General features: G+C 48.5%; 9 protein-coding genes across 9 annotated transcripts; 5 read left to right on the top strand and 4 right to left on the bottom strand.

Moving 5' to 3' along the window:
- Positions 1–217: 217 nt before the first annotated feature.
- Positions 218–1,860, top strand: N7477_009172 (Ytp1 family protein; the record flags this gene model as incomplete). Its single annotated transcript, XM_056970833.1, has 4 exons — positions 218–466; positions 526–1,368; positions 1,416–1,545; positions 1,595–1,860. 4 exons carry the CDS (start codon positions 218–220, stop codon positions 1,858–1,860), a joined length of 1,488 nt encoding a protein of 495 aa, XP_056817812.1.
- Positions 1,861–2,152: 292 nt separating this feature from the next.
- Positions 2,153–3,500, bottom strand: N7477_009171 (E1 ubiquitin-activating protein AOS1; the record flags this gene model as incomplete). The annotated part of the gene is made up of 4 exons (XM_056970832.1): positions 2,153–2,559; positions 2,618–3,068; positions 3,115–3,307; positions 3,355–3,500. The coding sequence occupies 4 exons, from the start codon at positions 3,498–3,500 to the stop codon at positions 2,153–2,155; spliced, it is 1,197 nt and encodes a 398-aa protein (XP_056817811.1).
- Positions 3,501–3,765: 265 nt separating this feature from the next.
- Positions 3,766–5,730, top strand: N7477_009170 (uncharacterized protein; the record flags this gene model as incomplete). Its single annotated transcript, XM_056970831.1, has 3 exons — positions 3,766–3,768; positions 3,827–5,547; positions 5,607–5,730. 3 exons carry the CDS (start codon positions 3,766–3,768, stop codon positions 5,728–5,730), a joined length of 1,848 nt encoding a protein of 615 aa, XP_056817810.1.
- A 1,529-nt stretch (positions 5,731–7,259) lies between these two features.
- On the top strand, positions 7,260–9,147 carry N7477_009169 (protein HEG precursor; the record flags this gene model as incomplete). Its single annotated transcript, XM_056970830.1, has 3 exons — positions 7,260–7,266; positions 7,319–7,502; positions 7,554–9,147. 3 exons carry the CDS (start codon positions 7,260–7,262, stop codon positions 9,145–9,147), a joined length of 1,785 nt encoding a protein of 594 aa, XP_056817809.1.
- A 220-nt stretch (positions 9,148–9,367) lies between these two features.
- On the bottom strand, positions 9,368–10,681 carry N7477_009168 (uncharacterized protein; the record flags this gene model as incomplete). Its single annotated transcript, XM_056970829.1, has 3 exons — positions 9,368–9,765; positions 9,843–10,410; positions 10,508–10,681. The coding sequence occupies 3 exons, from the start codon at positions 10,679–10,681 to the stop codon at positions 9,368–9,370; spliced, it is 1,140 nt and encodes a 379-aa protein (XP_056817808.1).
- Positions 10,682–11,981: 1,300 nt separating this feature from the next.
- On the bottom strand, positions 11,982–12,287 carry N7477_009167 (uncharacterized protein; the record flags this gene model as incomplete). Its single annotated transcript, XM_056970828.1, has 1 exon — positions 11,982–12,287. One exon carries the CDS (start codon positions 12,285–12,287, stop codon positions 11,982–11,984), a length of 306 nt encoding a protein of 101 aa, XP_056817807.1.
- Positions 12,288–18,172: 5,885 nt separating this feature from the next.
- N7477_009166 (metallophosphatase domain-containing protein) lies at positions 18,173–19,069 on the top strand (the record flags this gene model as incomplete). Its single annotated transcript, XM_056970827.1, has 1 exon — positions 18,173–19,069. One exon carries the CDS (start codon positions 18,173–18,175, stop codon positions 19,067–19,069), a length of 897 nt encoding a protein of 298 aa, XP_056817806.1.
- A 1,831-nt stretch (positions 19,070–20,900) lies between these two features.
- On the bottom strand, positions 20,901–21,737 carry N7477_009165 (uncharacterized protein; the record flags this gene model as incomplete). The annotated part of the gene is made up of 1 exon (XM_056970826.1): positions 20,901–21,737. The coding sequence occupies one exon, from the start codon at positions 21,735–21,737 to the stop codon at positions 20,901–20,903; it is 837 nt and encodes a 278-aa protein (XP_056817805.1).
- A 1,514-nt stretch (positions 21,738–23,251) lies between these two features.
- N7477_009164 (MBL fold metallo-hydrolase) lies at positions 23,252–24,399 on the top strand (the record flags this gene model as incomplete). The annotated part of the gene is made up of 2 exons (XM_056970825.1): positions 23,252–23,340; positions 23,400–24,399. The coding sequence occupies 2 exons, from the start codon at positions 23,252–23,254 to the stop codon at positions 24,397–24,399; spliced, it is 1,089 nt and encodes a 362-aa protein (XP_056817804.1).
- Positions 24,400–24,442: the final 43 nt, after the last annotated feature.

Genomic DNA, 24,442 nt, shown 5'->3' with positions numbered 1-24,442 from the left:
CAAAATGAGCGGAAGTTGAAAAGTCAATAAACATGCCACTGTCAATGCCAGGACATGGGAAGTGACAAAAAAAAAGAGAAAAAGAGAGTACAATAATATTGATGTTGAAAAGTGGCCAAATTCAGTGTTAATCGGAACCTCCGGATTGGCACAAGATCGGCCCCGTTACCTTCCCCGTTCTCTTTTCCTCCCCTTCTTTCTTTCAACCATCACCACCATGCAATTCCGCCTCCTTCCTCTGGCTGCGCTGGCTTTTGCCAGTGTGGTCTACGCCCATGGAGGCCATGAGGCTGTTCCCGAGGGGTCCACGACTTCTCAAGATCCTATCGTACGTGTTCTTCTCATTCCTGATCTCCCCCATGCGGACCCCGCTGACTTGACCGTACAGGACTCCACGCTATGGGTGCATATGATTTTGATGGGTCTTTCATTTGGTATTATTTTTCCGACTGGAATGGTTCTGGGTGTAAGTCTCTTTTCTTGTAGTTGGAGTCTATGATGGGATGCTAATGCTATGCGGCATAGATCGTTCGTTCGCGCTGGCACGTCCCTGTTCAAATCGTCGGAACCGTTATCGCCGTTGTCGCTTATTTCCTCGGTCATGCGCATAAGGGTCGTCAGTTTGGGCCGAACGCCCATGCCAAGTTTGCGAACTGGTTGATGCTTGGTTTGGTGGCGCAGGTCGCGCTGGGCTGCTACCTCAAGTTGCATCTTGAGAAGGCGGGACAAGCGAGAATCCGCTGGATCTTTGTCATGGCCCATGGCGTTCTGGGCAAGATCATGCCGGTTGTCAGCTGGGTGCAGATGCTCTTCGGTGGTATTGCCGCGCTCGGCTTCTGTCAGGGTGATCATCTTGGACAGTGTGCGGCGCACTTTATCATGGGCAGTGCCTTTATCGGGTATGGAATTCTGTTGACGATTCTCTTGCTGGTCGGACAGTTCTGGTTGCGTCGGACTGGAAGGAGTCAAGAGTTCTTCGATTCGCTTATTATTGCGGCCTGGGGATGTGTGAACACCTTTACTGAGCACCGCTGGGGTGGTCCGTGGGTGCATAACGATCTGCAGCACACTACTATGGGAATTGTCTGGTGGTGCGCTGGTCTGTTGGGTATTTGGTTGAGCCGGAGTCGCAATGGTCGTCCTAAGCGCAACCTCATCCCTGCTATTGTTATTGGCCTCACGGGGTATGCCATGTCGGCGCATGCGCAGACTCTGATGATCAGTACCATGATCCACTCGATCTTCGGATACACTCTGATGGCGGCTGGTCTGACTCGTATCATTGAGATCTCGTTTGTCCTGCGGGATAAGCCTGCGGTCAGCATGAGTGGAACCGACCCTAACAGCTTCCAGTACCTGACACCATTTGTATGTGCCTTGCCCCTCCTTTAAGGAGCGTCAACTAACTCACACAGTTGCTCTACGCCTCTGGCTTCCTCTTCATGGGCGCCACCGAGGAACAAATGCAGCTTCTCGCCGATGCGGGAATCACCCACGTCTCATACATCCTGATCCTCTACAGTATTGCCTTCATGCTCTTCCTCTGTACGTTAATGCACCACCCCATAAAAAGACAATCACTGACCCCATCTAGTCGTTAACGTCCTACTCCACATCTACGCCGTCCACGCCTGGCCCGAAGGCGAGCCAACAGACACTCAAGAAAGCAAATACGCCCACGCCAACGGCCGATCTATGAACGGACGAGCGCGCACTCAATCCGAGACCCAGCGTATTCAGGACGCCGAGACCTTCGAACTACAAGGACTGATCAGCGATGAGGAGGAAGAAGCCGAGTCCTCGATGGGACCGAAAAAAGCCACCGATGAAGAAATGGCCAAGGAGACCGCCCACCATTAGGGTATTATTAGATTGTAATCTCTTCCGCCATTTGCATTGTTATTCCCGGCGTTGGGTTCTGTTTGCTGTGGTATATGAGTATGTAATTCCAATGGACATATACACCTCTTTTTCTCTCAGACTATAAGTCATAAGAAAACCCGGAAGTGATTGACTTGTAATAAGGTGCATTCTGCTAATATCGTACACGAACATGATTCATGGCCCTCAGGCTCTATCTCAGGTGAAACTCGTAAATCAAAACAATCTAACGCCGACCCTATACCTGGCGCGTCTAGTTTTCTCTAGCAATTCACTCAATGACCGTAGGTTCCACATCGACGTGACCAGCAGTATCCCCATTCCCACCCATCGGAATTGGATTTCCAACAGGCGGCACAGCCCCGAGACTCTCCATACCCATCTCAGGCGGGAAGAATGGATGAAGCGAATAAATCGGGCCAATTGACTTGTCCCCGTCGAAGAGGAGCAAGTTCTGCAATGGCTGCTCTCTTGCAGAGAGAACATTAATGACGTCTTGCGCTAGCGATCCACCCAGGAATGCCGCAACGGGACTAAGTTCACAGCCTAGATTCTGGAGGAAGTTGCGCAAGAATGCACTATCCAGTGATGCCATGTCGAGCTTGAGTTCCTGGTGAACTTCGCGCGCGAGCTTGGTGAAGCTTTCCAGGTCTGCGTGGTTGAAGGTAGGTTTGCGGCCTCCGGAGAGTTTTTCGAATTCCCATAGTGCGCGTAGACAGGAGAGGAGGGGCGTTACTTGCTTGCGGCGCCGGGGAGACGGGTATATTCTTCTGGTAAGGGGATGTATTGGCCAAGAGGAGCGGGGAGTATGTTTCGCGCTTTGTGACTAGTTCAATCGTCTTGTCGCCTTCCTTCTTGGTCGTGACTTTGACGATGCTGCGGGTTTGGGTTTCTTGGGTCGCGGACGGGACGTTGGATTTACTGCGCTCGATGACGAAGTCGTGAGTTATTAGATCGGCGAAGACGTAGCCGTAGAAACCGTGGAGACCGGCGGCGTAGAATGGTTTGTTGGCTAGACGGCAGGCCGCGTTGATGGTGTTGTTGGTCTCATAATCTAATTCTGTGGCGATTGTGACATCAAATTGGGCGAAGAAGTTTGGCTGCTTGGTGCGAATATCTGAGGTGTCGATGTGCAGTTTCACGCGCGGGTTCATCTTATGGATTTGGGGACCGGCGACTTCGGCGCGCTGGGTTGGTTAGGGCCGGTTTGTCGAGACCGAATGCGTGACTTACGTTCTTCCCCTCTTTGATGATATCCTCGTTTCTGTGCGCCTCCTCCAGGAAGAATTGCGCATCGAGATCGGCTTCGGTTACGGGTTCATGGTCGATTATTGTAAGCGAGCCAATACCGGCGAGGACCAGGTTCTTGGCTACTTCGTTCGCGAGAGCTTTCACAGTGACGAGTAGGATACTCGCTGAACGAATTCTGTGAGGTTGTTAGAAGTGTTCCTCTCGCACTCTGAAAAGACATACTTCTCTTGAGCGTGGACTCCCCAGAGCCGGATCTGTCGGTCGTACAAGGCGATCTCGTCTGGATACTTATTAGCCTTCTTCCTCCCAAATGTTTCTTGAGACATACCAGCGCTAATCGCGTTCCCATTCCCAGCTGGTTCTGCCATCTCGACTGCGAAGTGAAGGTGATGAAGTGAAGAGGCTCAAGCTCTCCCCACACGAGCGATGATCTAATGCGCATCACGTGCATTCGCGATAACCAGTTCCTGAAGACGTCTACGACTTCAATCATTTCGTTATCTCAGCTTGTTTGATCTTTCCTGGCCCTTCTTTGGGTCTTGTTCGTCTTTGATGTGATACTAGTCTCTACGGTCACCTCTGTCAACAGGTAATCGTCGTCCAAGCGGTACCTGACTAGACTTACCCACCGCCATGGTATGTTTCATGACGTTTGTTTCTGCCCGAACCTTGTGGACTGACCCATCGAGCACAGTCAGGGAACTACGACTATCCACCTGCCTCTTCCCGTCGTCCATCTCGTCCCAGTGGCTCCACCGAACCATCCGGGCTCAGCGAACGCTATCCCCGTACCCAACAACTCATCGAAGCGTTGACCTCGCAAGGCAATACCTTCACGAACCAGGACGACCCGGTGTTGGATACACTCCTATCAGAGTTACGGTTCAGGGGAGATCAAGCCTCTGCAAGTCTTGATCAGCTGCTGGACATTAACACCGCCTCCGATACAAACGACGACACCCCGCGCGATAGTCCACGCTCCACTCTTAGGCCGCCACCACCCATAGGACACCTTGACTACCTTCGCAATTTAATCCAGTCCGAAAGCAATCGAGCTAATGCAGACGACACAAATCGTGCATTAGAGACGTTAAATCAACATATCGAAGAGCACAATCTTGACCTACCTCGTGTCAACCGCACTAACGTGGCTCAAGTGGATGCCGCAGCCGAACGCCGAATCCAGCAATTACGAACCGACATAGACTCTAGACACACCTCACTTATTGATCAGCTCCGAGCGGAACGCAATCGGCATCGACGTTCGTCTCCAAGCCCGCTTACGAACCAGGAGTCCTACCCACCGATCAGCAGAACCCTCCGACGCCGTTCTTTCCGACCTGACCTCCGAGGGATCTCGACTCTCAACGAGACCCTCCCAACTCCATCCCTCATGCCTCAGCCTGATCAGACCGGCCGCGATGGCCGCGGACGGCAAAAGCGGCGGAAGTTGGAGACGGATGACAATCGTGAGGGTATGCGTGGGTTCAACTATGGACAGTACGGGCAGGTTGTTCCGGGTGCTCTCAAGATGGAGATTGCTAGCTGTGATGGAGGAAACTGGGACCCAGGCTCAGAAAATTCATTCCCGGAGAATGTCCTCCGGAATGACCAAACCGTCTACTGTACTGGGTCTGATCGGTGCAACCTGGTCCTGCGACATCGGGGCGAGGCACCCTTCTGCTTGAAAAAGATTGTCATCAAAGCGCCTCGCACCGGATTTGATTCGCCTATTCAAGAAGGCATGGTTTTTGTCTCCATGACATCCGATGAGCTCCTCGCCCGCACCGCCCAATACCAGATTCAATACTCCAACACACGTCGTCGTCGCCGCGCTCGTCGTACTGGACAACCATCCCAAGAGTGGCTACAGGGCTTCCGATCCCCGCTTCAATCACTGGAGCGAACAGTGCTCATGGGACCTAATCCGAACGCCGCTCCAGAGGATGACGAACCCACAGACCGAAACGCAAATAATCCACAGGCCGAGTTCCGCGTTACCACAGATTATGATGAAATATCCGAGGATAACGTCTTTATTGACCGTGAAGATGAGGACGTACCCTCCATCACCGAGCTTGAGCGAATTCAAGAAGATGACCTTCTGTGCTCAGATACCGATGAGAGCATCAGCGACGATGACGACAATGACGATACCACGATGAGCAATTTCCACCGCCGGCGCCTTGAACTACAGCGCCGCATCGGAACTACGCGCCGACAATATTCTGACCCTACTTCACGTCGCCGCCAACCTCCAAGCCTAGTCGACCCGCTTCCTCCCCAACAATATACAACGTCTGGATCTAGCGGGACTGGGAATGGGACTGCGGGCGCGGAAGTAATGAAGCCACATGCCCGCTTCTTCATCGAGAGGGAAAAGAGCATGGTCAGCATCAAGTTCGATCCACCTCCGTATGTCCCGTGTCTCATTCTCCCTTCTTACTTGTGCTGTACTAATTCAACCATTCCAGGTCGGGCCGCTTCATTCTCATCAAATTGTGGAGTCCCCGCAGTGATGGCAATATCGACATCCAGAGTGTCATTACTCATGGATATGCTGGCCCACGATACTTCCCCAGTGGTGGATTCCGATGAGCTTCTTTTTGGTTCCTGATACTCTTGACTAGGACTTCACTTGATGACTGATGATTGAAATGAAGACATGACTTTCGTTTTGGTGTTGAGTACTTTTGCTTATTTTTGCATTCGTGGTTGAAAGGAGAGGTGAACTTGCCGCTCGACGAGCATCCAAATGCTTGAGGTGCCGGGGGCTTATACGTTCTATTCTCAGGTGTGATTGACAACACGTGACCACCAGAGACCTACATTCAATGTCATCCACTGCACGAAGTGAATGTAAATATGAGAGATCGATTCATTAATTAACAAATATAACTCGATCAAGAGGAACGCTCCAGGCCTGACACTACCCCATATTGGCCACCCTCAGCGTAATTTTGTTCCACATTGCCCCCACCACACTCGATTTCGTCCACTGCTTCTATCCTTCTTCTGCCTATTTGTTTACCACCGCTTCTTTTTTTTGGGGATACGACGTCATGCTATCCGTCAACTCGGGCCCTTTACTTAATAGTCGTCGACTACTTAGGACTACCTCGCCAATGACTTTGCTGTTCATGGAAACGATAACCAACCCCATCCTTGACCTTTCCCAGCCATGCTGTACCCCCCTAATCACAAAGCCCGCATAATCGCCAACTCACCAACTTGGGCGTGGCTGAAAGATGACTCGAAAAGAAAAGGAAAAGCGGATCTTGGCAGGGGAACTGGTCCCTTTGAGGCTGTTCGGATTTCCCAAAAAGGCAAAGCGCCAGAGGCGGCGCGAACCGACGAGGCTCCGATCACGCCAGTGCCAGCGTTCGGCTCCGGAACTTCCAAGACTTTCCGCACGATCCTAAGATGACATGTCTCACAGGGTAATTTCCGAACAATCGAGCAATCTTGGCTTGTGTCCGGAGTATTTAATCCCCAGAGTGCGGGTATACTATGCCAGCGGGCCTTCCCGAGATCTACACCATTCCAACCCTGGAAAGAGAATATGACAATTTCTTCAAATCTAGATCCTGGATCTATTTCAGATCACAAGTAGAGAGGACCATATAATTAAATCGATCGGGGAGCACCGTGCCAAGTGCTCATTTCCCCAAGGTTATCCAAGGGTCTGTAGCCAGCGCCCCACGTGTTGTCAGGTACCCGGACGTGCTCTACGCTCACGCTATTGACCGTGGCGTCTTACCAGGGTCCAAGACTCTGAATATTCCCTCCCAATTGTCCGTAACGATAATTAGCCTGTTCGCTTGTCTGGATGTTTCAGCGGCTTCAAGATGACTGGCTCGTGGATTCACTGCTGGGTCAATTAGACCGACGGCTCTCTCCGGAGATGATGGAAGATGATAAGACTTGGCATTGTTCTTGGCACTTTCATGGATTTATTTTGTTATAAGACGCGGAGACTTTGTAGAAGTGGGAAACCCTTTTTCGCCTCTACTCCGTGGCTGTCGTTCTTTTTTTTTCCCAAACGTTGTTTGGGTCCGTTCGTTGAACTATACACTCTTTTTGATACTATAATCTTTGAATTTACGTTCTTTTGTTCACCTATTATAATGCAGTGTCAGTGTGGCTAGGTCTTCATATGTTGTGTAATTGCTGACTTCATTTCTAGTCAAACAATCATGGCAGGCTCTCCTGCCTCTCTTCTTTGCCGGTTCAGCTACCGCTTCCTGCTCCGTAAAGCAGATCAATCTCGTTCAGAACCCTTCCTTTGAAGATGGACTGAGCCATTGGAGAGTCTCAGGCGAACTGAATGTTGTGAGCAGCTCTAGCGCAGCTGACGGCCGTTACTACTTGTACGGATCCCCCATTATGTTCTAGAAAACTCAGATACTAACAGTGTACAGGGAGAACCCCGTCGGCATCCCCAATAACGAAATCGGCCAGAGCATCAATGGCCTCGTGAGAGGACATTCTTACAAAGTAGCCGCGAAATGGCGCGTCAACCCTTCGTTCACTACAGGCGAATGTCTCGCGTACATTTCCACCAACGGCAACCCCGTGGCCGTGAAAGATATCACCATCACTGAAGCAGGCACAGACTGGCTAACTGTCTCCGGTCCCTTCATTGCCTCTGACCCAAGTCAGGATATTTACATTTCGACCGTGTGCAGACCGGACCCCATTACCAAGGAGAGCCCGCCTTTCGTAATGGATCTAGATAACGTTGAGATTCTCACTACCGTTTCCACCTGCTCGAGTAGTGCGGCCCCATCGTCCACTCCGCTTGCACCTAGCCAGAGCGCATCGAAGTCTTCAACTCCTTTACCTCATTCGAGTGCTTCGTCCCAGCCTCCTTCTGTTTCGTCCTCATCACACCTTGTGACTGTTACTTCGCGTCCTCATCCTCGTCCTTCGACTACTATCTCTCGCAGACCTATTAAGCCGTCTAGCTCTGCTGCTGTCGGCTCGTCTGGTATTCCTACTGTTACTTCTACAATTGGTCCTCAGCCTAGTGGAGGCGCTGGCAACGGTAGTGGATCAGGATCTGGCTCTGACAATGGCTCTGACAATGGCTCTGACAATGGCTCTGACAATGGCTCTGACAATGGCTCTGACAATGGCTCTGACAATGGCTCTGGCAACGGGTCTGGCAACGGATCTGGCAACGGATCTGGCAACGGATCTGGCAACGGATCTGGCAACGGATCTGGCAACGGGTCTGGCAATGGGTCTGGATCTGGTGACAATGGATCTGACAATGGATCTGGCTCTGGGTCTGGTAACAATGGGTCTGGCAACGGGTCTGACTCTGGCTCTGGCTCAGGTAACGGCAACGGCTCAGGATCTGGATCTGGTAACAATGGCTCAGATTCTGGCTCTGAGTTCACCACGTCTACTGTCTTCACCACCCGTACCTCGACTGTCACTGCCTGTGCCGCCACAGTGACCAACTGCCCGGCCAAAAGCACCTACGTGACCACCGAGACGGTCCTTGTTTCCACCACGGTGTGCCCTGTCGCAGATGCCACTACTACTGGCCCCGGTGGTGCTGTGGTCACTGGTGCTCCATCGGCTTCCAACGGTGGCCAAGGCCCCCAGTACACCACCGAGACCATCTTGACTACCCGAGTTGTGACAGTGACTGCTTGCCCTACCACCGTCACTGACTGCCCCGCTCACCAGAAGACAACTTCCGTGACGACCGAGACACTCGTTGCTAGCACCAGCGTGCATCCAGTTACTTCTACTCCAGCTCCTGCTCCTGCGCAAACTGCCGGAGTGGGTGCTCAGGCCAGCTCTGGTTCCAACTCTGGTTCCAACTCTGGCTCTGGCTCTGGTTCTGGCTCTGGATCCGAGGCAAGCAACACCAACACCACTGCTCCGCAGGTCACTGCTCCCCCCTCCCTGGGCGCTGATCAGATCCCAGTGGTGACTATCCCTGTCACCAATGTCGTGACTGTTTACGCTTGCCCTGCCGAGAAGAAGTCTCCCTTCTAGATAACAATCTAAATCAATCATCTAGAATCTGTATTACGATCAACATGCTGTTCTTAAAGTTTTCCGTGGCTATCTAGTTCCCATCCTAGATAAGGGAGAGGAAGGTTAATTTCAATTGAATGTTTAACAATATCTTTCTCTCGCTGAAGTTCACTTTTCGAATCTAGGATTGCGATACGAGTAGGTAGTCCATCACGTTTAAGTTCAACGATCGTTCAATTCAACACCTCCTCAACAGCGCCATTTCTATTGACAGACCAGGACCAAACGAGGTAGCAACAACATGGGTCTTTCTACTCCGTGAACGAAGTCGATCCAAGACGTTCAAGACTGACGCACTTGATGAGTTTCCCCGAGTGCGGTATACCTCCCGACTTGCCTGGAGTTGCCCCTCGGACAACTGTAAGACCTGGGCTGCACCATCTATGATTGCTTTACCACCGGGGTGCAAAGCCCAGTCGAAATCGCGGACTCCTAGCGACTCAAATACTTGAATTCCCTCTGCCCTTGACCGAGAACTGATTTGTTCTTCATATGAAGGAAGAAGTCTCTCAAACATCGGCCCGATAGCGTGCTTGGTGTATTCGGGTACATCTCGACTGAGGATAGCTCGATAGCCTACACATGCAATACCAAAGATTGGCGTGGACGATTAGTTTCAAGTGTAATTTGTAAGCAAATGACGACCAACAAACCATCTATATCCGCGTGGAATGACATATGCTCGATTGTATCCGGAATCAAATCATAGCCCCATTCCAAAAGCTCAAACACATGAGTGTCCTGCTCATTCTCAGCCATAGCGTACTCATTGCAAAGAACAAACGCCGCCGCGGCGTCGGAGAACAAAGCCCCTGCAATGTTGACTGGATCTGATTCTGTGCACTTTTCTGCCAATGCCAGATAATGGCGTAGATTGGGGGTGCACAGCTCACAGGCAAAAGCCAAGATACGGGCTGGTCTCCGCCGCAGACTTGCCCCGCCAGCTATTTGCGCGGCGGCGCGTAAGATGGACAGCCCGCCTGCGCACCCGACGCCGTGGAGAAGCATGCGATCGACATGGGGTGCAAGGTTCAACTTGCGGGCTACTAGTAGGTCATACCCTGGGTTACCCTGGTTGGTGCAGGTCACCCCAATCGTGTGGGTGATCTGCTGGGGAGCGAGATGTGCTTCTTCGAGGGCCTTTTCACACGCTTGAACGGTGAGGTCGACCCCGGCTTGGCGGAAGAATTTATCGATCTCGCTGATTGAGGGGGCGTGTGGCTGCGTTACAAATCCCGTTTCTAAAGAGTGAATTGCGGATCTGGTCTCGATACCCGTTGTGCGATTGACCTGGAGCAGCTTTTTGATTCTGCCTTACATTAGATTTGTTCCTGTGGCGGAGCAATCGAAAATGGATTTCTTGCCCTGGGCGGCTTATGTCGTAAAAGCGCGCTGTAAACTTTTCAAGTTCCTCGGGCCCTAGTAGATACGGAGGATATTGCGATGCCAGCCCTGTGATGTACAGGGCTGGAGCCGGTGAGTGGGATTCCATGATAGATGAGGGAACGGTCGAACAGGACGGCTGTTACGCTTGATTTTCTTAAATAGACATGGCTTCGCCCCGCGTCATGTCACTTTGTGGCCTATTCCGTCCTTAGCCTGGCTTGGCTTTCGGGTCGTAGGAGTTCGCTTGCCTCTATCGTTCCCATGCTATTTCTTCACGCTTGTTACCTCAATCTTCTTCACGGACCACAATCCAGTTCTGTAATGATGGCACTCGTCGCATGCGTCTATCCACAGCTGTGTACATATTCAGGGGCTTTGATTGAGATTTCTAAAACTCACCTTCCGTTGGCGAGCAACTGGTCAGGTCAAGCGCATCGAACGGTGGTCTCAAAGCTCACTACTACGTAGACTGTTGTGAAATTAAAATGAAAATAGCGAGCAATTTCCTACAATTATGACCTTAACTTCGCTGGGTTGAAAGACTTTTAGTCGCGAAATTTGCGGTTCAAGTGAAGTGTGAGGCGTAAACCACTCCCGCGCTTGCATGTCCTGGACAGATACGCCAGTCGTAGGCGGATACCTTTTTCTGAAAAACATATGAAAGAGTACAATTACTCATGAAGCTAGTAGACTAGGTGTTTAAAAGGTATTTAGAAGGTGGTATAGCAATATTAGAGCAAAGATTTTGATCGCTTCCATGAGAGTCATCGGTGGGGATCTAGGATCTTGCACATACAACGAAAGGCTACGGAGAACAGAGCCTTCCTTCGCCCGCCGCCAGAACATTTGATAGCAAAGTGTTTCGCGAGGAATGAGAAATTATTTAAATACGTTTTTGCCGCCATTTCCAACATTACCCTTTTGCGATCAATTCATCTGCTGTCGAAAACCGTGCTTCTATAACTGAATGTAAAAATCGATGTTGACGTTGTTTCTAGCGATAGCAGCACAAAAAGCAGGGATAAATTTCCGTAAAGAACTCTGTACGAGCAGGTCATCTAATCATACAGGTTTTCATATATTTCAAACGAAAGACAAAAGCTAAACATGACCTTATACAGCATCCGAGTGCCCGAAATATCATAAATACAGAAAAAACCAATCAAGAAAGGCATGAGGCTGATCTCCTTCAAAAGATTCAAAGGATGAGATGGCGATTCAAGTCATCTAGTACATGCCGATTCTACGACGGGCGAGTCTGCGATGAACCCTACCAACGCCAAGTCCACCACTTAAACCAAGGCGTCCACCGAGCCCATTCCCATATACGGGCGTTTGAGCAGGGACAACAATAACATTCGGGGCGAGTTGTTACTGTTGCGTCCGATGTTGTTGGCTTGGAACTGTCAGCCTTCATTTTCATGGTGATTGGATAGTTTCAAGGTCTTCACATACAGCTGATGAGTTGCCATATTCATACCGACAGCTCCTAGAAGTGCATCTCCTGCAGTGGCTAGCTTTCCACCGCCCATCTGATGGGATGCATGGCCTCCAGCAGCACCGCCCGCAACAGTAGGTCCAGAGACCTTTTTCGCCATCTGTTTGCTCAGGACTCTGACGAGCACTTGACTCTCCAACTGGGAGATCTTGCTGGTAGTAAGAGGCATTCTCACCATACTCTTGCTGTGAGTCATATGTCGGAGGCGAAACATTCCGAAGCTGAGTTGGTGCTAGTTTCTGTCCTGTTCCTGAGCCACATTCACACAGGCCTTGCTCATTGTTGGCCGAGGAGCCTGGTTTGCCCATGGCTACATTTTGGTCCATCATAGTAATCGCGCTGCCATTCATTTTCATGGTCAGCATGTTCTTTTATTCTAGAATCCAGCTCATGTTTCTGCGACTGAATTTGCCTCATTGCATACAATGCTTGAGTGAAGGTAATGACTAACCTGCACATGACCCGAGCCCTGGGACTGGTACTGCTGATCGGAGTAACAGCCCTCGGCGCCTTGACTGTAAGATTCACTAGCAGGGTAAGACATATCGACAAGGTAGTTGGTTACAATAAGAAGAGGGGAATGAAATCGCTTAGATCTTCATGTTTGCTGGAAATAGCACAAGTCTTGACTGAATTGAATGATAGATGTCTGAGTTCGGGACAACTGCCTCAAATTATGTCTCTCCCCAACTACCCTCTTACATGAACCACAGCATTGACATAATACACGCTTCGGAACTAGAAAAAGTTGCCATGTAGACCGGCGGTCGAAGATCGTTCAGGGCAAAGCCACAGCAAGAAGTTTCATCGAATCGCGGATTCAGTAATGGGGCTGTTCATAGGGCTGTGAGGTATTTGCGCACCAAAATAGCTGTCGTTGTCACCGTGTATGTCGCATGTGCTGCAACGATCGTCCATTCACTGCGTAAGTGTAACTGCTCCAGGGCCACGTCCAAGTACGGCAATCACCAATAAACATTGTGTGATCGGCGGGAGGGAAGAAATTGCGAGTAATCATGAAACATATGGCGCATCACGATCGGCGCGCAAATTATCGTATTTCCAGCGCGCAAATTCTCTGATTAGACGTTACCGGGATCAGGATGCAGTTGAGTTCGAGAGTTGGAAAAGCTGAGTCCTAGAGTTGTCGAACGCTAATGCATTAGTAGTGCGTGATAGGGTAATGAGACAATACCGCTAGTACAGGGAATTCCGCACAACGCCATTGGGTAAAAACACTAATTCTAGTTCGGTTACATTTGGCATCCACAACCAGGCTGAGATTATCCTCATGTGGATGAGAAAGTTTTTCAATGGCACCCGTACCTACAGTTTCGCAGAAGTTTTCGATAACGCGTTCTGTAGATCAACATCGCTGATACGCTGACGACCTTATTTCTTGATTTCTGACTAAATCCTACTCTTCACCTTAAAGCTAGATAACAATCCCATTTTTTGTTGCCAGTAATCACTTGCACATACTTCAACTAGTTCTGAAAATAAACCGCTAATCAACAGCGGAACGTGTTGAGACACTGAGACATTAAGCAGATCCGGCAAATCCGGCAGTTGGAGCATCAAATACTATTGGGGGTTTTTGGAAAGACAAAGATGCAGGAAATTTCATAGCTGAAACAAAAAAATTGTGAAGAAATCACTCATTTTGTACCAGAAAATAACCCCCGCAAATGAATCATGAGTGCGACTCATATTGCATTACTAACATTCAAGGGTCGCTCAAACTTCAAGAGCGAAGGAATGAAATTCATGCTCACCTAAATTTCATCACTCAACGCACGACAGGCTTAGTCTGATAAGATGGCGAAGGTTCTTGATGAGATTGAGAAGCCATAGCTGGACGAGAGCGTGGTGCGGATCCAGCAGGGGCTTTCGGGCCATTGTTCTTGTCTTTGAAGAGGAATTCCAGAGCGAGACACATGGTGCTTCTTGGGATGTGATGATTCGATTTCCAATTAGAACGACAAGAGGGTAGAGATCAAATTTTAATGAGACTGGTCAGCTTATCACGCCCGCGTTGGGTGATGAACCGATGATACCTTGACGAATCGTCCAAGATATTGTAGACGAGTCTTTGAGTCGAGAATCTTGTTTTTAATTCCAAGCTACCAATCAAGGACTCAAGGCCACGGTTTCTGAACGTAGTATCCAGAAGCAAACTTATTGTAATATGTGTCGCGCAAACACTGAAGTGTTGATGTGTAGAAAGTTGGAAATCTTAGAGTTATCCATCAGGAAACCACGGCCTTAAATAGCGTATTACTATCTTTCTACCGAGCCTCGAGAGACAGAAATCACATGCTGCCATCTGCACTGTCTGCTAAGCCTTTGCCTGAATTTGGCATCGGGCTAAGTCAGCTGTAGATCTATAGGTGACGGTCGCTAACATCGATGGCGTAAGCTTTCTCTTTGCATATCTGCGCTTCCTGCTCAGCGTCCGGACCTCAGACGTTTAGATCAGGCTGGTGGCAAATCGAAACTTAACAACCAAGATCAAGATTGAGTGTCTCTCAGGAAATTCGAGGAGGGTTATCATCAAATATTCGTGCCTCAACATAATCACCTAGTCAAAGCGAACGCAAGAAATTCTGTCACTTGTGGGTCCATGACATCTACTCGTTGTTTTAATTCAGCAAGGCTGATGTGAGATGCAGATTAATTCCTTACAATCAAAAGAAAGAATTCCAAAATTCTGGCGACTCCACCCCGTTGTGAATTTTAGGTATGATTCGGCGCGCGCAATTACTTGCGCGCTGGCTATAGAATCTTAGTGGTGGGTCAAGGTTGATCTACCAGCGCAATCAATTGCGCGCTACAAGGATCTCCCGACATGGTAGCCTATGTCCTAGTTCTAGCCACACTGATACATCAAATCTGATGTATGAATGATTCAACTTCACAATTCCGTACATACGACCATAGGGTGTGGAGAACAGGGCTTCCCGTCCGCTCAGCCGTACTTAAGCCACACGCCGGCAGGTTAGTAGTTGGGTGGGTGACCACCAGCGAATCCCTGCTGTTGTATGTTTTTTATTTTTTTTCTTTTTGAATTAGGTCGTTAGAAGTAATTTTTATATCTCGTTGTCAGTCTTCATTTTAATCCTCAAAATGTCTTAGAGACGCTTCAGACTCTAGCTTTAAACCTTTCTCAGGCCGGGCCACTGGCAGAACGAAGCCGAGATCCCTTTTCGACCTCGGCCGTTTCTGCACTCAACAATTGGAAGCCAGTAAGAGAGTGGCCATCGAAGAGGACGTAAAATCTTTGGATTGGAAGTATAGGTTAATCAAAACTTTATTGTGCTGTATGTCCACTAGACTGAGCAGAATGCTTAAATGTAGGAAATATAGGGAATGACCTACTCTTCTCTATTAAGGATCTACCAAAACGGTAGTATTAGCTAGACTGCCAATGAGTAGCGCTTAATCATCTTAATTAATTTAAAACGTATAAGGCTCTAGCCGGAAACTTGACTTACTGGTATGGTACGCTAATATCTACGATCTGATAAACTATTAACTCCTAATACGTGGTCACGGCTTCGTCGTTAAGCCATATTACGTATTGTTCTCAATCCACTCCATGATTTGAATTCCGGGCAACGTAGGAGCCGAATTGGCGTGATTGTTTTGTTCATGTTAATAAGCTTCCCTTTCATTGAGATGACTGATTTCACGGCTGGGGTTATGTTTTGTTCTTCTATATAGCATTCATCACTGCCGTCGCAACCCGCAAGCTATTCGTGATCATATATTGGCTCAGAAGGTGGCTTTCCTTCGTGATTCGCTAGAACCTAGCGGAAAATTTCTAACGACGCCTCACGCGACGCGTGCTGGGATAGAGACAGAGGCATATTCGAATATCGCGCGCCGCTATTTCGTTATCGTCGGGATTGCACATAGGAGGTTCCTTGAGGATGACTAGGGTCACGTAGCGAAAATCTTCGGTCATTCAAACACGTACTATCTTATAATTTCTAAGTCCAATAAGTGTAGGCGAAACGGTGTCTTGGATATGATTTATGTGCGCGAAATCGTAGTGCACAATTTTTCTCGACCGTTTGTCCGACAGTTGGCCACGGTGAAAAAGGAAGACTATTGTAATAAAGACCATTATACTCTGGCGTTAGGAGATATAAGAGCCTCCAGGCATCGTCCGGTCTTATAATCTGGTTTCCCGAGGTGTCTCTGTGAAAATATGGCCCTAATCCTGGAGGTCCATGAATGATTGCGGAGAACTTGTCCAAGGAAAGCCATTGGGGTCTAGGGGAGGTTTCCCACTGCTAATAGATTCAAGGACCTTTGGCACAAGCCTGCTCAGGGCAGCTCCGATCCAAAGGCCCGAAAGGCGCGGGTGGCGCTTGCCACACATAATAGCAATCATCTCTTAATAGCGCCCTGGATTCTCAAATATCCCAGAGGCCTTTGGAAACTCCTCCAAAACTGGATGCAACCATGGGCTGACAAGACTGCATGGAATATTGGGCTCCCAAAATGAGCTATAGAGACTTGACATCACAACACTATGGTTGCAACTCAGGGTCATGAAGAAAGGAATGCCATTGCCTAAGGAGAAAAATCCGTCGATTGACTGCGTTTCTTAAGGTTGAACCACCTAACTCTGAGTCACTACTGGCAATGTCAATTCAATGCTTACCTCGAGTTGTTTGTGCGTGGGGAATGTTAAGGCTGCAAAAAAAGCTGCATAAAATTGCTTGCCCAGGCCATGCAAAGAGCAAAAGTGAGCGAGATGTCTCAAGGCAGTCTGTGATGAAGGTGGCGAGATAGCAGAGACTGAGGCATGGGAGTCGACAATCTGCCAAATAACCCTAAAGTCTGGACCTTTGTCCAGAGAAAGTGACCAAGGGAAAAGTAAGCTTCACCCTCTTTTTGGAAAACACATGTTTTCCACCCCTTATCCAGGAGCCAGAATAGCCGCCCACCACCGGGCGGTACTCTCATCTACTTCGCCAATCTCGATTTTAATAGCAGTCACATCTTCCATCTTACGATCCATCAGATCATGACGCTGCCAACTCGCAGACGAACGCGTGTAAGAACCTCTGCGCTATGTTGCTGCTGCAATTCAACTAGGCGGCTAGAGAGTATACAAGCCCAGGCGAGCGAAAGGATGCCAGTGAAGTTTGGAAGCTTTCGACCATCACTACCATTGACTCCAAATTGTTTAAAACTGGCGCCGGTTAAGTGACAGGCAATGGGAGACTGGGTCCCGACCAACAAAGCTGAGTGGACTTCTTTCGTTGCGTTAAGGGCATTGCATCTTTCCGTCTCGGTGGGACGCATTGTGAATGATAACGCCGCAGTCAAATTCGCTTTTGTGCCGGACTCTGAGAGAAGCACTTCATAAAGCGCAAGTTAGCTTGCTAGCAAGGCGGGGACTTTGCATAGAATATCTTATGGCAAGGTCGCTTTAAGAATGTTATCGTTACCTAGACGCGCCTTGGCTTCATCGGCGAGGGAGTACCGGTATTTTTGAGCTTCATTTGTCGCGAGGTCTAATTGTGAAGGGAGTGGCTGAAGTCCATCTTCGCGATTCTCAATGCAAAATGCCAATTCCATGCTGCTCTGGCAGGGTAGAGCTCTTTCCTGTTGAAAATGAGGACAAAATTCTCAAGCAGCGAAACGAGGAGGAACTAGATTCGCCGTGAGGGAACGACTAATATGTCTTGTAACGTCACCTAAATAACCCTGTCTTGGCGGAATCACCCTCGGCATAAATGTAGGTTATAGGTCTTCGGCCTAAGTGTGGGTTATAGCGCAGTACACATATGCACTTGGTGAGCTCCGCTACCTGAATCGGACTTGGGATTAGTCAGAAGTTTTTGGGTCCCGTTGAACTCTTTTTGGGTCCCGCTGAGCTGGGTGCCTGAAGTAATCGATCTTGTAACTTGGTGCAGAAGAATGATTATATAATCCGACGGCGACGTCAACCTTCGTGGTCTTCACATGTCTCAGATCTACAAGATCGAGGCAAGATCCCGACATCGTTGATTCTGAACAGACCAGTGTTTCATGTACTCGCTTGTTACTACTGATATATTCCTAGGTCTCGACTCTCATATCATGTCTAGTCTTCACGAACTCGTTCATCGACAGCGACCAGGACCATGGCAAAGACTCCGGGCCCAGCCCTACGTCTTCCTCGCACGAATGCTTTACAATTGGCATAAGCCTATTCCAGCTATGCCTCTTACAAGACCTGTTTCGATTGTCTGTATCTCCGATACTCATAACACCCAAACAGATGTCCCGGATGGAGATATCCTTATACATGCTGGCGATCTCACACAATCTGGGTCTTTTCAGGAACTCCAGGGCGGACTCGACTGGCTACGCGCCCTGCCTCATCCCATAAAAATCGTGATTGCTGGCAATCATGAGCTATTTCTCGATTCAGCATGGGATGAATCATCAGGTCGAGCAGCCACTGAGCGAGCTCAGCTCGATTGGGGCGATATCACCTATCTAGAAAATGATGAAGTAACAATTTCCTGCCCGAATGGTCGTCAGCTCAGGGTCTACGGGAGTCCTTACTCCACTCGGCACGGCAACTGGGCCTTTCAATATCCCCGAGATCAGGATGTATGGGCTGGCTCCGTACCAGATGGAATTGATGTGCTTATTACTCACGGTCCACCACTTGCTCATCTTGATCTACTTAAGTTGGGCTGTCCTTATCTACTACAGACGCTATGGAGAGTTCGACCAAGGCTGCATGTATTTGGTCACGTACATGAGGGTTCAGGAACCGACTTGATGTTGTTCCACGGACTTCAAGAGGCGTACGAGCACACTGTCGCTGCTGGAGGGGGCTTTAAAAATCTTCTGCTTACAGCGTGGGAATTAGCTAAGGCATGTCTCCGTCCGGCCGTGGAAGCGAGGTGTTTACTCGTAAACGCGTCCATTGTTGGAGGGTTGCGAGATAATGAACGGAAACAGCCTGTCACAGTCTTTATTTGATGTTGTAATCTTGTTGACTAACTGAATTGAGCACTACATTTCTTGACTCCCAAATTCCTCTATTGTGGTCCTTAGGGCTTAGATCGACGGCGAGCAAACTTGTGGTCAGTTGGCATATAATCAGGATAGGCTGTTGAGTGCCGGGTCAATTTCGACTCTCCTTCTATCATGATTTGCTATGCATACTTCCTACACCTATGTTTTGGTTGCTGTGTATATATATCGTATTTTATTGCTTTGTTTGAAGGCCCCTAGCGATGTATCTGAAGGGGATTCTGTCTGAAAGACACAAGGAGAAGAAGAGGGCAAATGGAGAGAAAAATTGTTAAGTCCGCTTTCAGCTACCAATAAGTTGCTATGTGATATAGAGTTTTTTTTCACCCCATGGATTTTAGTTTCCACCGTACACGATTTTAATATCCATTCTATGTTAGTAGCGCCTGGATATTAAGCACACTATTCTGGCCCAAGGACGAGTTGAAGTTAGCCTCGCCGTTGGTTTATCCAATCCTAGGGTGGAATCTCGATAGTATATGTAAGTGCCAAGAGACCACTGTTTCAGCTAAATCGAGGTGAACAAATAACGCTATATCTGAGCCCAAGTGAGAGAGAGGCAGTACGATAGCGTCGCGACGGAGGGTGAGAATCACCGCTCTCAATTGGCTTCTCACCCTGTATATTGCGCACTCCCTTCTCATCAATTTGTCACTTGAATAACTTTCTTGTCCTAGTCCTTTGGCGGATATAATTTTGTTTTGTTATATATCTAGCACATACGACCATAGGGTGTGGAGAACAGGGCTTCCCGTCCGCTCAGCCGTACTTAAGCCACACGCCGGCAGGTTAGTAGTTGGGTGGGTGACCACCAGCGAATCCCTGCTGTTGTATGTTTTTTATTTTGATTCTTTTTGAATCAAGCCGTTAGAAGTAATTTTTATATCTCGTTGTCAGTCTTCATTTTAATCCTCAAAATGTCTTAGAGACGCTTCAGACTCCAGCTTTAAACCTTTCAAGCCCTGTCACCGGAACATCTTCAAGTCCCCTAACATTCAATCAAGCACCCTGCACGCCCAAAAAATGGCTGGTGTGTCCTCTTGACCGAAATTGCTGTATGTAATGTCTTGCCAATGCCGCCATTACCACCCCTAGACCACCTTTTGCTGAGTGCCTCTATACTGCCTATTTGACTGACGCCGAAGTTATGTACATCATATCGGTCTCATTACATGAACCTATCTTCTTCATACATGCCTGGGAGTCTGTTTCTTACTTCCATTGCCACACGGACTCCGCCTAGGGTCATTGTATAAGCATAAATCATGCTTTTCAATGTATCGACGTATTTTCGAAGAGTTCGTTTCCGAGAAATCAATCACATAGCGAGTGCACACGCGCAAGCTCTGATCTGCAGCAAGCTGGAACTTTCTTTTGTACCCAATTCGGGCGATAGGATGACCTTTAATGGTGCATCCTTGACCGTGAGTAACGCAAAGGTCCGGACAACCGAAATCTGTCTTTCATTTAACGTTGACTGAAGAAGTAAATGCGGATTCAAGGGAAGCCCTAGAACCTACTTTCCGACCGAATTGGATATTATTAATCCGATATAGCTAATTATTAAAGTTAATACTTTGGTAAGGGCAGATATCAGCGTCAGGAACGTACGGCAGAAAACACTCTCGAGCACTGAGCTCGTGACCGCTAGGGGAAAACGGCTTCAGGTAGAGTATCCAAGTGTGATTTGGAGATCGCCATGCAGAGCTTCGATGAAGACTCGAATAGTTAATTGATGTCACTCTACCGCCAGCACAAATCGAGTGACCACAAGCTATTATGCGCTAATGTCTCGCTGCAGTACAGGAAGAACAAAACGAAGCAATTCCATCCCAGTCTCCGAAGAGAGCCAGATACCAGTTTCTGGAGATAAACGCACTGCAGACTCTACCTCCAAGGAGTCTCCCTCAACTGTACCTTGACCCTTGAGCACAAAGATTAACTGTATAGCGTTTGTCCCGTCTATCTGAACCTTCCCACGGGCTCCGATCTTGATCATATCCGCCTTGGTTTCCCTCTCCGTAAAGATACCAAGTGTCCGCGCAAATGCATTGTTAGATTCACTCAACGGCACCCATGAGTAATTCTCTGGCTTTGAAACAATCACAGAGTGATATCGTGGTGCGGGGTATTCAAGCGGGAGACCCGAATAGCTCTCCCAAAGAGCCTGATAGCTATCCTTTGGCTCACCGCCACCTGCAGGGTAATATTTGCCCTTTTCAAATCGGCCAGCCTCTTTCAATTTTTCCTGACCCTCCGCCATTTGTGCAAAGCTGAGGTATCCTTTGCCACTGGCTCCACCGAATTGCAAGACCAACACATCGCGTTCGCCACCTTCATCGAGCTGTGGCCCGTAATAAACACCTTCCGGATGGTAGCACAACTCTCCTTCACGGAGAAGAAGATCTGGTGCGATGGAAACGTCGCCGCGGAATGAGTACCGGAATTGATCGAAGGCATGCCGGTGAATCGGTGAAAAGAACGCGGTTTGGCGGACGAGGCTGAAGAGATAGTTCTCGGGGGTATTTTTCCTCACCGAGGAAGAGATGTTTAAAGGCGAGTCCGCTACCGCGATGCTTGAGCTCAAGATCCTCAAAGTGTAGCTCTCTGCCATGTACGATGTCCATGTTGGCTCATGTATTGTTCGAATACCTGTGAAAACAGTCCTTCTAATATTTGCTCACAACAATTTTACCCCTCTTTTCTCCTGCTTGTGATGGAGACGGAAGGTTACTGTTGCCTGCGATCATTAGCCAATGGATCGTTGCTTGATTTGGCGATCAAGCTTTCAGTGCGTACGTGGAACGCACTCGTGGCTTGACGGGGCATCTCGCGGCACAAAAAGAGCCTCATCCCCTCTGGAAAAGGCTTAAATCGTGCACAGGCTTTGACACATGCCTAATCTCAATGCAACAAAGCGCAGCTTTGGCCTTTTGGCTTTCGGAGAAGAACGCACCGGCGAGATAAAATGGTGTACAAGGAGTTCAGCATCTCTTCTATCTAAAGAATTGAAACACGCCTATTCGATGCGACTTTCCAAAGAAATATACGGAAAATAGAAGGAACTCAATCATTGCTTGACAGCGGAGTGGCCCAAGTCGGCGCTTTGACCGTCTTCCCGAGAGGGCGATCCTCTTACTGGGCGCGAACGGATGCAGGGTTGTTCCGCCCGGGCCCTGTTGATCGGACTGATGTGCCCCTAAACATTCCCAATCTAGCTGGAACAGCCTCAGGAAGATGTAAACAACAAAACGTCGATCCATAAAACGAGGACGATCTCTCTGTCACCTGATCTTAGCTAGTCCCTCGCCGCTTGGCTCAAATATTACTCAGCCTGCGTGGCTGCATGCCACTCGATAATTGTCTCTTTGGCTAGGTTCTGTTTGCTTGGGCGTTATTGTACTCTTAGGGAAACATAGCGCTAGGGCAATGACACTGAAAGGCACACAACTTGAGGCAACGAGGCTCAGTATAAGTCCTACTAGCCGCCTGTCTCTCGTGATTCTGGGGCCCCATGGAATATAAATATTTAATGACTTGCAAAGCATCATCATCCATCATCGTCCATTCGCGTCTATTTGTCTTTGGTCTTGGTGGGAAAGGATCTAAAGGCCCTGGCTTCTTCGCTCTCAACTAGGTTGAGAAGCAAAGCTCCATATCATCACGTTGATAAGAAATATAGGTCGAGTGGTGTACTTCATCACCTTTGAATATGTTTATTTCAAGGGCACTTGCGAAAAACGAGTGGAAGACTTTGCGTGGATATGAGTCTAGATTTGCATATACTGAAAGCCCTTGGTAAAATATACTAACCAGTTTTTGTGAAAGGTGTTTTTAAGGGCGAAAGTGGAAATTGAAGACAAGAAAATAACAGACAGAATATATTATACAACCTTGAATCAAAAGCCTTTCGGTTCTCGCCAGCCATGGGAGCTGGCTGGGACCCGAGATTGCTTCCGATGTTCTGGAACCCGGTACCCCGACCAGCGTTTACTAACCACGTCATGCCCCCGCTTAAAGCCGATTTTGCCGAAGAACCTTTACTACGTCATTTGCTTTTCTAGTCGATCATACTTCATGGAGTCGTCTGATTAGACGGCTTTCTTCACGCTTCCCGTGAATGCGCACATGATGGAACACAAGGAAAGTCTTGATTTGCAGCCGACAATTGGCATCCCTTATTCTGATAATGTCGTTCGGGTTTCTGTGATTGACAAGTGCGAAACTCTTTACATTCACCCTAAAACAATTTTATGTACTAATTATATCATTCCAGTGGCGGACGTTTAGACCTGCCATCGTCATGCTTTCACGAGCCCGGTTTCAAAGGCGCTGAGCGGTTGAACGTCCCATCTTTCTCTTTCCTCATTGAGCACGAATCTGGTCAGAAGATTCTTTTTGACTTAGGGATCAGGAAGAATTGGCAAGATCTACCCCCTGTGGCCTTGGACTTATTCAAGAGCAATGATTTCTCTTTTTCAACTCAGGAAGATACGCCAACGACTCTTGAAAGGAATGGAATCGATGTGTCTGGCGGTGAAATCAGCACGGTGATTTGGAGTCATCCGCATTTTGATCATATTGGAGATCTATCAAAGTTTCCAAGTGACACAAGATTAGTTGTCGGACAAAACTTCAAAAGGCACTTCCTTCCCGGTTACCCAGCTGATTTAAGTTCAGCTCTTCATCACCACGATTTCGAGAAACGCGAAATTCATGAGCTTGTATTTCCACCCGGGTGTTTGAAAATCGGGCGCTTTGCAGCTATTGATTATTTTGGAGATGGGAGCTTTTATCTTCTGGACACTCCGGGTCACACAATTAGCCACGTCTCTGCTTTGGCGAGAACAGATGCCTCCCCTCCTTCATTCGTTCTCTTGACAGGGGATGTATGTCATCATGCCGGCGAGATTCGACCTACGGAGAGTGTCCCGTTGCCCGAGATGATTGAGCCGTCCCCAATTCCGGAAATATCATATCCTGCCTGCCCGGGTCATGTGTTTCGCTCGATTCATCCACATCAAAGTCGAGTTGCCCCATTTTACACCATTACGGAAGCTTTCAATGACGACCTCGAAGTGGCCAATTCTACTATCACCGGTGTGCAGGAGCTGGATAGTGAACCCAACATTCTGACTCTAATTGCCCATGATTCGACTTTACTTGGCGAAATACCGCTTTTCCCTAAATCACTCGAAGGCTGGGCGGATGCCGATATTAAAGAACGCTTGAAATGGAAGTTCTTGGCTGATTTCCGCCAACAGCTTCAGAATTGATCATCTCGCGAGTGTATATAACTCTCTGAAATTTAGAAAATGT

This window comes from Penicillium maclennaniae (genome assembly GCF_028827695.1).
Source record: "Penicillium maclennaniae strain IBT 15551 chromosome Unknown utg000008l:1.0-3552695.0:1.0-3555053.0, whole genome shotgun sequence".
Classification (NCBI taxonomy): Eukaryota; Fungi; Ascomycota; class Eurotiomycetes; order Eurotiales; family Aspergillaceae; genus Penicillium; species Penicillium maclennaniae.
Note: the sequence above shows the minus strand (reverse complement) of the source record. Positions and strands in the feature narration are given on the sequence as shown.